The sequence below is a fragment of the Homarus americanus genome, unplaced genomic scaffold (genome assembly GCF_018991925.1).
Source record: "Homarus americanus isolate GMGI-L3 unplaced genomic scaffold, GMGI_Hamer_2.0 scaffold16327, whole genome shotgun sequence".
Lineage (NCBI taxonomy): Eukaryota > Metazoa > Arthropoda > Malacostraca > Decapoda > Nephropidae > Homarus > Homarus americanus.
In genome coordinates, this window is record NW_024722580.1 from 7,819 (window position 1) to 18,884 (window position 11,066).

The window sequence follows — 11,066 nt, forward strand, 5'->3', positions numbered from 1 at the left end:
TTGAAAGTTTTTTTTTTCAATTTAAATTTTAATTGTTTATTCCTTGATAGAGGAAGCGGGATCGTAGTGCTGTCACTTGGTACCCCTGAACCATAACACCAGAAGCAACTGGCCAGTGTCACAAGTATATACAGTCATCCCTTGGTTATCGCGCCTAATTGGGACCCCGCCGATAACGAAAGTACAGAACCTATGAGATTTATTCTAATTGGTTCCAGGCACCCAAGACCCAACCCCAAGTTTCCCATTTACGACCATTTATACCCACTAAATATATATATAATGTTATGGTAAATATCATAAACACACATGGGCATGGCTAGGTTTATTACAAAGTGATGAAAAGGGTACGCTTAATACTGTAGTCCACAAAACATGTAGCTATGCTTTTTTTATTTGGTCCCCCGTCATACGAGTCCGTTTTCTCTCACATCAGGACGCCTGAGTCCTCCGTTTTCTCTATTAATCTTAGAGTGCACCAGAAACTTTACTATTTTTAGTAATGCCACAGATTTTGAAATTGCAACCCCAATTGCAACTTGCAATTGTTGAGGCAACTAGATATGTCTGATTACAGCAAATGTGTTATTGTCAATTTGTAGGTGAAAGATTTTATCCTTAATAGATGTAGGTTAACATTTCACCTGTAGGCAAATGCTTAGAAAAGCCTAAGTAAGGAAGCGTATTCCTTTAACACATAATATCTGACCAGTATGGGGAAGATCATCATGTCTCCGTCAGGGGGTCGTGGAGTGGTGGTCCATCAGGCGTCACGTGTTTTTTTTTTGGGGGCACTGGCGATATCGTCGGACGTTAACCGGCGCATGACTGTATATTTATGTCCTTTTATTCCTCTTATAATATATATTACTATGTCCTTTTATAATATATTTACTGTACTATGACTATGTTCTTGAGTTTGAGATGCGTACTTTTAAAGAGTAACTCAAGCATCCAGAAAAATTTTTTTATCCAGTACAGTCTCTCCTCAACTTACGACGGGGTTCCGTCCCGATGACCAGGTCTTAAGTCGAATTGGTCATAAGTCGAAAAGGCGAAAATAATACATAGAAATTCTAAAATGGGAGCCTCTTTTTCTTCTCAACACCACGAGAACTCTCACTTTTATGCTTGCCAGCCACTTTAAAGGCAATTACAAACGAAAACCTTATCAGTACACAGCGCGATCACTAACGCCGGGACTTGAAAATACGTCATGTGAAAAATATTTTATACGACCATGGCCGTCGTATGTCCGGATTGTCGTAAATCGAGGAAAGACTGTACACTCAATTCCCCGCGCCTTTTCCTGACTATGATTATTTACATCTTTAATTTTCTTTCTCACAATGATTATAATATGAAGAACATCATTATGTTGTGTGCTATACAGTAGTTCCTGACTGTCATACTAATATTTGTGCAGATACAGATTGGGAGGTAATAAGAAAATGCTTCAACACTGTATTGATTCTCCTAACTAACCAGAAAGAGCATAATGAAAATTTTGGTGACCACCAAAATAAGCTTCAATTATTTCCTAATTACAATCTCTTACTATATATATATTTTTTTTAATCAATACTGGTTCAATACAACTTGACCTATTCAACAATAACAAAACTGATCATTCCATGGTAAAAGTGATGTGTGATCTAGTAAGTATTATCCATTATCCATGAATAGAGTATTCACCAACCTCCTCAGCAATATTTATACAGTCAGCAGCCATGTTCCCATTCTGATCCTGTGAAGTTCTGGCCTCTGTTGCTGTCTTTTCCAGCGTTGGGGATTCTTGTACTTCACTGATGTCTGTAACGGACAAAGACAAATTAAAAAGAGAAGAATGAAAATGAAAGCAAAACTGAGCAAATTTTTTCTTGCACACCCAAAAACAAACTGTCTCTTTATTCACCATCAAATCTTATCTCTAGCCACTGTAAAAAATATAAATTTTGCAAGGACTTGATTAAATCACCTGTGGAATCAGGATCTATGCAGGATATCTTGACATGAGACCTGACGTGAGCATCAAATTTGGCAATAGTGTTGAAGAGTGCCTTGGCCCAGCCAATGTGTAGCACTGGGGTGGCTGAACCTTCCTCCCACTCACAGATCCCATCATAAAACTCCAACAGGTATCCAAAACACTCTGGGTCCTTCAGTATGGATCTGGCCGAGATCCCCGAGCTAACCACTCGCATGATGTGAGGAATTAGCTCATTGGCAATCTCTAAAAACTCTTTGTAGATTTCTTCATCATCTCTTGAGTAATTATAACTGTAATAAAGAACAGAAACATTGTTGATTGAGGGGCCAAGATTGGGTACTTTCATTTTCTTAGCCTACTATAAGGATAAATTGTTTGTCACATTTACAGGTAGCATTTAAGAACTTTGACTAAAATGATATGGGGGGAGATATTCAGCTCACACAAGAATTGTTAAACCAATTGTGTTACATTTTCTTAATAAAAAAATCAATAATTAAAAATGTTACCTAGAGGCAAGAAGAAAGACTTTAGTCCCATGTTCTTGTAAGATAAAGTAAGTCAGCTATAAAAACCTGTCATCGGCATCAACCCAAGATCATTCAAGCTGAAAGTGATTATCAGAGATGCTACAGTCAGTGTTCCCCTATTGTATAATGCAAATACACTTTGACTTACTTTCTTATGACTGAGGCAGCTCGGGCCCAATACTTGAGTGCTTGTTTGTATAATTTGTTCCTATAGCAGTACCCCCCTAAGTAGGTGTACGGGTACACATGCTGATTTTCGTAGTAGCGGACTGCACTGGTTATGGCTTCTTCATACATCTTTGTGGCTGGACATCGACCCTTTGTTGGCATCATCTCCTCCAGGTCCCCCAAGTTGTCTTGGAAAAGAAAGTAACAGGTTGAAGTTTACAGTTGCAATCAAGAGTTAAAAATAATCTAAAAAATATACTTACCAAAGTCTCCTTAAGCTATTATTCACTCCACATAGTTTCTACTGACTATATGAATTGAACTGTAGCGGTAAAGGGACTCGCCAACACACAACAGTATTTGTTTCATTAAAGCACTAATTCCATTTTATAGTGTTAATTCTGGAAGCTGACTTACAGGGAACAAAAGTAGGCTGACGATTTTTATTTTATTTATTTATTTTTTTACCGGGATTAGCCCACCCAGGCACAGGTTCACTGACCCACATCGGGGCCTGGGGGGTGAAAATGTAAGCCCCCCCTGTGTGCCCTCATGCTCACGGCCTATGCCACCTGGCACCACTGCTGGCGTCCACACCGAGCCTGCCCCCGTCCACCCACCGCGCGCTCATGGACCCGAGGACACCACCCCCAGCCCCCTGTCCCCCACCGGCGTCCCGAAACCTGAGGCCCATCCACTCCAGTTCTTCACATCAATTGACCACCCTGCGGACATGCTATTGGACTATGTATCTACGCCAAGAACGACGTCCCCTACCAACCTCTCGACGTCCCCCTTGAAGTTGACACTACCGACGTACACGCCATCACAATCACACTAAAAGGTATGTCCCTCAATATTGTCAATGCCTATGGCCTGGCACTTGACATTATTAGGGACCTGACACGCTTTGCCATAAACAGATAAATTGTGCCGGGAAATTTCCCCCCCACACACTCATCATTCTGTCACTTTATGTAACTTGCTGACAAAACCCATGACCCTTCAGGCTTTTACGCCCTTAATGCATGAGTCATAAAGGCAAGAATGAACTCTGCATGCTACCCAGATGGGCACTGTAAACGCTTGTGCGCTTCACCTTGCACAGGATGTAAGGGGGTGCCCAATAAACTAGCCCCTTCTGGGGCAATCTAAAAAAATAAAAATAAAAATAATAATAATAAAGTAATTCATAGTAAATAAAATATATAATAAAAATAAAATAAAATAAAATAAAAATGATAACAATAATTATAATAACAGCACTGTAATAATAATAATAAAGAAATACAAAAAATTTAAAAAGGATTCAACAGTGAGAAATGCTATATGTATGTTGTTTTATCAAGTAAGAGAAACAATCGAGACCCTGCAATTGTGTGTAAATGAGGCAGAAAGACAGATCAGCAACCTGGGACTTGGTCACAATATTTGTGATGCCATATAGCAGCAGGGTCTACCATTAGACAACACATTATGCTTCCAATACAGTATCTTCCCAGGCGGTAGTACCTCCCTGTTTGATAGCTGCCTACTACGTACAATAAATAATTTTTACTAACAATCCTGTACTGATAATCAAATGAACATGGATATATAGTGTGATGGGAATTTATAATTCTGCCGGCCTTGATTGGGGTGAATGGGTGATAGAACTGTCAGAAGACATTCCATCACTGGAATCTAATGTTGGTCCACCAAGACATAGTGAAAGCCACTGGAGCACTGATATTGGTGATGATCATCAAGATATTAAGTGAGTAACTTTCTTTAGTACTGTGTATAACCATGGAAGAACCACCCAGGTACTGCCTCAGCAAGACTAAACACAAGCAGAAGTAGAAACATATGAAGAAACACAACAAAAATACCAGAAGGTAAGACTTCAGTTTACTTTGCTGTAAATGATAGTTTAAAAAATTTCCATAGTTTCTTGTAAGTATAAAATTATTACTGTACAGTACTGTACTATGTTGCATGTATTATCAGGCACCTATGGGGATTGAGAGGTACTGGATAGAGATTTTCAGAATGGTTGAATCTCACTCTTAGGATCCCCAATAAATCCTACAATGCACAGTACAGTACGACAGGTTGACTTGCAAATTCGTGTCTCAGGAAAACAGACTTCTTTAGCACATATTGCACTCTATATAAATGATGTGGCTTAGAAATAAAGAAAATATAATATAAAACTAAAAAATAAGAAAAATGAAGAGCATGTGTATGCATGTGAGGAGAATGAATGTGTGTGGAGGCGATGGGTTATAACCAGGGGCAGATCCAGGAATATCAAAAGGGAGAGTCCAAGAAGTTGTGGGCATTTTGAAGCCATGTGCACTTGATTTTAGGAGATATTTTGAGGTCAATAGTAATTAATTTCTACTATACAAAATTGCCTGAGTACAATACTGCATTAAAGAAAGAGTGTTGGAATTTTCTGATTAAAAGGGGGAGGGGGTCAGAGCCCCAGGACACCCCCCCGGATCCACCCTTGATAACTGTGTCGCCGACTTGATAGCCCAGTCGCCTTGTATATTATTACTTGTAAAGAAACTATAAAAGTTGTTGAAAAAGCATTACAATACTCAAATGTGGCTTAGGAATAAAGAAAATATAATATTAAACTATAAAATAATAAAAATGAAGAGCTTGGGTGTGTATACGTGGGAAGTGAACATGTGAGGAGGCGATGGGCTACTGGGCTATAACTGTGGGGTTGTGTTCCTTCCAGATGTGACATCATAGCATAGACAGTCACACACCTGTGAGTCAGCTGGGTGACTGTCTGAACTTTGTCATGTTGCCCAGAGGATGGTTTGAGTGTGGAAGGAGCTATTTTTTGTACATAAAATATGTGCTATTGTATTTTATGATATGTTACGTATCAATTTTATTGTTTATCATAGCAATAAATATGGCAGTTCATTCCCATTGCTTGTGGTATTTAAACTTACACTTCTAGCTGTAATTTGAGGAATTTTGATTTTCATTATTGTTACTGTATTTCATTTTGGTGCTGGTTAGTTGAATCTTCCTGTTACCCGGACTCCGGATAACTGGGGTTTTACTGTACTGTATTATGTTTATTATTGGCTAATAATCATTGTTTACACCAAACATTTTCATTCAAACATGCTTTGTAACATTTCATAGCATTTTGGGGTAAATTATTTTTCCCCTTAGGGACATATCTCAGCTTTCATAACGGAAGTGTATGGAAAAGTGTGCTTCGGTTTACAAATTTTGACTTGCAAAAGATTTTTTTTGTAAATCAGGGTTTACCTGTATTCATTTTATGCATGACTTGTGAAGAACTCATCCCTCTTGTATAGTAACAACTGCTTGTACAGGTACAACTGGACGATATTAGATTGTGCTAACCTAAGATGCATGATGTTTGGGAGGCACTTGTCCTATGAAAGGCATCCAGTCATATCTTATTTTGAGACTGATTCACTAAGATGACACACTTGGACTGTAGCAATTAACACATTTGGCTGGGATCAAATGAGTTCTCTTTCTTTCTGTTCAACAGATATATGTTGCATACAATATAGTGTATTCTGCATTGCCAATACAGTTGCCCCTTAACATACGCGGGCTTAGCATACACGGATTTGCAAATACGCGTATTGCCCCGCCGGAGGAATATTCTGTACATTGAAGTAATTGAAGTACATTAAAATCGCGCGCCATTTCAACTCGCGCGCGGCACCGAACACTGCCCGCTCCCGCAACCTCACACACACACGCATAGCTCTCCCTCACTCAGTCAGTCTCGCTGTAACCACGCTTGTGTTGACATCAGCATTGTACAGTTGTACCCCACTTAACGTGGTCAATTGAACCCAGAGGGTCCCGCGTTAAGTGAAATCCGCGTTAAGTGAACAACAGAACATATGGGATTAATTCCAATAGAAACCGGCCCGACCCCCAAACTCCACTTTTTGAAGGCACATACCTATGTTGTAGTAAAAATAACATCTTAATTTTATGATGGTACATGCACACAATTAATACTTAAGAGAAATAGAGAAATACAGTCGCCAAGTTAATGTCCATTCAAATAATGGACTCAACTCCCTCTCACACTACACTGCCGGCTCTTCCCTCTCAGAGAAATTTTTGGGGGAAAACCACTAAATTTTAATAAATAATACCTCAAACTAAAGTTAGGATAATACAATTGACATTGCTGGATTCCTTGTAAGACCAGGAATATTTTGAATATAAATGTCATATATTTTGCACAAAAGATAACATAGTTACCTAGAGAAAATTTTTTTATCTAAAATTTGTATGTTTAATGCAAAATATATGATGTTTATATTCAAAATGATCACCAAATTATAAGAATTCCAGCAATGTAAATTATATTCTGACCGGGTAATTTGTATGAATTTTATGAGCTAAAACAAATATCTTCAGTTAATAAAAAAAAAAATAATCTTCACGACACTATCTGTCAATCAAAGTACCCCACCTTGCCTCCCCCCCTCTTCCAACCGCGCGGTCAGTCCCAACCCTCCCCCCCACCCCCCACCAATCCTCCCTTCCAGGGTTTTTAACATTTAGTATTAAATAATACCTCAGATTAAAGTTAGGATAATATAATTGACATTGCTGGATTCCTTGTAAGACCAGGAATATTTTGAATATAAATGTCATATATTTTGCACAAAAGATAACATAGTTAATTTGAGAAAAATTTTTATCTAAAATTTGTATGTCTAATGCAAAATATATGATGTTTATATTCAAAATGATCATCAAATTATAAGAATTCCAGCAATGTAAATTATATTCAGACCGGGTAATTTGTATGAATTTTATGAGCTAAAACAAATATCTTCAGTTAATAAAAAAAAATAATAATTCTTCACGGGGTAACAGATGGTCGGTCGGTCCCTCCCTCCCCCCCCCACCCCCCACCAACCGTCCCAAGGAGATGTGTGGGATAACCACTAAATTTTAATAAATAATACCTCAAACTAAAGTTAGGATAATATAATTGACATTGCTGGATTCTTGTAAGACCAGGAATATTTTGAATATAAATGTCATATATTTTGCACAAAAGATAACATAGTTACTCTGAGAAAAATTTTTATCTAAAATTTGTATGTCTAATGCAAAATATATGATGTTTATATTCAAAATGATCACCAAATTATAAAGAATTCATAATGTAAATTATATTCTGGGCCGGTAATTTGTATGAATTTTATGAGCTAAACAGGCAGTCAGGCAGGGTGGCGTGGTGGGGCACCTAAAAATAGCTGCCTCGAGCCGGACACTCACCGCGGCGATATGTGGGAAAAAAAAAAAATCCGTTAAGTGAAAAGTCTGATTGGCGAAAGTACCGCAGATATGAGAGCAAAACGCGGCGGAAACCGCTGCTAGGCGGGTAATACTGAAGCGTAAAAATATTATATTTCCGTGAATGTATTATATCAAGCACAGTATGAATAGAATATCACTAATATAAGAGTATTTTAACCGAAAACTACTAAAAAAATGAGTAACATATCTTGATCATCGGAAGGCTAGGTAAAGTCTTTTGTTTTCATGTAGTTTATCCTAATTTACATTGAAATGCATTACGTTTCAGCAAAACTACTATTTATTTCTGAGAATATGGAAATGTAATATTTTGCTGAAATGACGTACGTATTACAGTGGAAAGTGACGAAAGCAATGACTCGCTTTCTTTCGTTCAAAAGATGTTACCTTAATCGCTTTTCGAATGGTTTTCAGTTAAAAAACTGTTGTATTACAATAATATTCTATCCCAATTCACTTGTGATGCAACAGTTTTTTTAACTGAAAACCATTCGAAAAGCGATTATGGTAACATCTTTTGAACGAAAGAAAGCGAAAGTCATTGTTTTCGTCACGATTTTATACCACTTTCCACTAATACGTACGTCATTTCAGCAAAAATATTACATTTCCGTGAATGTAGTATATCAAGCACAGTATGAATATAATATCATTGTAATATAACAGTATTTTAACCGAAATCTATTAAAAAAACGAGTAACATCTCTTGAACATTGGAAGGTTAGGTAAAGTCTTTTGTTTTCGTCATGTATTTTATCCTATTTTACATTGAAATACATCACGTTTCAGCAAAACTACCATTTATTTCTGAGAATATATTCATTCAGGCACAGTTTAGGTAAAATATACATGTGCTGTAACATTTTTTTAATTGAAAACGATTCGAAAAACACGTACCCTCTAGCCCTGTTCAAGGAGAAGACTGGGAGGAGCTGTTTGGTGCTTAAGACAATGACAAGGAAAATAATTTTGATGGATTTTAATGAAAATATTCAGAAAGACCCTGGCACTGTCAAGGAAAGTGGCTGCTGAAGGCTTCCAGGACATGGCAGAGGACGAGATTAGGGAGCTAATTGAAGAGCACGACACTGAGCTGACCGAGGAGGATCTACAGGAGTTAGTAGACTCGGGCAAGGAGGAGGAAGAGGAAGCGAAAGGGAAAGAGGAAGAGGAAGAGCACCAAGAAATAAAGTTGGAGAAGTTGGGGGAGATGACCAGGAATATTGAGGCACTGAAAAACCTGGCCTATAGTATGGACCCCTCCATGGTGCATGCCCTGAAATTCATGCGAGGGATGGATGACGTTTTTGCTCCATACAAAAACATCATGGAAGAAATGAAAAGAAAGAGACGACAACTCCCCACCACCATGTTCTTTGATCACCGAAGGAGAGATTTAACACCATCAATCACTGGCGGCAGTGAGGAAGCAGCTGAATCCACCGTCGCCCCCACTTCACCAACCGTTATGGAATTGAGTGGCGATGAGCCCGACGACCCCTGTCCTGCCGCCGAGGATAGGTACTGTACAGTAAAGTGAAATTTTTATCTCTTTTTTTTAATAGCTTTTCTTGCCATGTTTATTGTTTGCAGTCCTACTGGTATGGAGGAGGTTATTCACAAAACACTTGTGTTTGCTGGTTTGCAGGACGTAGAAAAGAGGAGGATGGAGGGTTTTATGCTGAGGAGTGGTGACCTTGGACGCGGGAGCAGGGACGAGATGCCAGCCAGTACATTACGGGTGTATTAATTGTTTTATAGCTATTTTTGCATTTTAATATTAAATACTGTACATTACGTTTCAACAAAACTACCATTTATTTCTGAGAACATGGAAATGCAGACATAGGAAAGTGGATAAATTCAGATAGCAATGATTTCTTCGTCATTCAAAGATGTTACCGTAATCGCTTTTCGAATGGTTTTCAGTTGTGGGATTATAAGGCTAATGATAGGATAGAATATTATTGTAATACAGTACGAGTACAACAGTTTTTTTAACTGAAAACCATTCGAAAAGCGATTACGGTAAAATCTTTTGAATAACGAAAGAAAGCGAAAGTCATTGTTTTCATGATTTTATCCCACTTTCCACTGTAATATGTACGTCATTCCAGCAAAAATATTATATTTCCATATTTATTTCTGAGAATACCTATATTCATTCAGTCACAGTTAAGGTAAAATATACTTGTGATGTAATATTTTAATGAAAATACGGTATCGTAGTTTTCTTTTGTTTCAAATTTAATTAACAAAGATTGATGTTTCAAATGTAATGAACAAAAATTTATGTACAGTACAGTATCTATAAATAAACTTTAATAAATGAATACTTTATGTTTTACATCATCCTGTGCTACCATACCATGGATTTGGCTACTTTGGGCTTGCTATGATGACGCAAGAGATCTGCCCTGGCAACTGTACCGACACTCACAGCGGGCGGTGCGTTGGTGCGTCGTTTCCATTGTTTACTGGTAGTTACTGGTAAATATTTTTCAACCTAACGAAACTATTACCCGTATAGAGGTCGACCCCCAACTTTTTGCCCAAAAATTTGGTCTTAAGAACTCGTGCTATACACGGGTATATATATATATATATATATATATATATATATATATATATATATATATATATATATATATATACAGTCGACCCTCGTTAAAATGGACTAATAGGGGGGGGAAGGGTGTCCGTTTTAGCCGATTGTCCGAATTAACCGATTTAGGGGTTAATATTACATTATACAGCTATGTGTATGTTTATTTGAGTGCCCCGTCATAGGAGTCCGTTTTCTCTCACTTCAGCACTCCTGAGTCGTCCGTTTTCTCTTAATCTTAGAGTGCACCAGAGACTGTTATATCTTAGTAGTGACACAGAATTTGATAATGCAACTGGGGTTGCAATTGTTGAGGCAACTTAGGTATGTCTGATTACAGTTGGAATATTCAAGATCCATTGTGAGTGATGTTTAAAGCTTCAACTGTCTTTATGGTTGGTAAAACTTGTCAAGTCTGTCAGTCTGA

General features: G+C 37.8%; 1 protein-coding gene across 1 annotated transcript; it reads right to left on the minus strand.

Moving 5' to 3' along the window:
- Positions 1–1,178: 1,178 nt before the first annotated feature.
- Positions 1,179–2,895, minus strand: LOC121862796 (menin-like). The gene is made up of 3 exons (XM_042361107.1): positions 2,669–2,895; positions 1,979–2,280; positions 1,179–1,812 (listed from the first exon to the last, which is right to left on the minus strand). The coding sequence occupies exons 1-3, from the start codon at positions 2,851–2,853 to the stop codon at positions 1,673–1,675; spliced, it is 627 nt and encodes a 208-aa protein (XP_042217041.1). The 5' UTR covers positions 2,854–2,895; the 3' UTR covers positions 1,179–1,672.
- Positions 2,896–11,066: the final 8,171 nt, after the last annotated feature.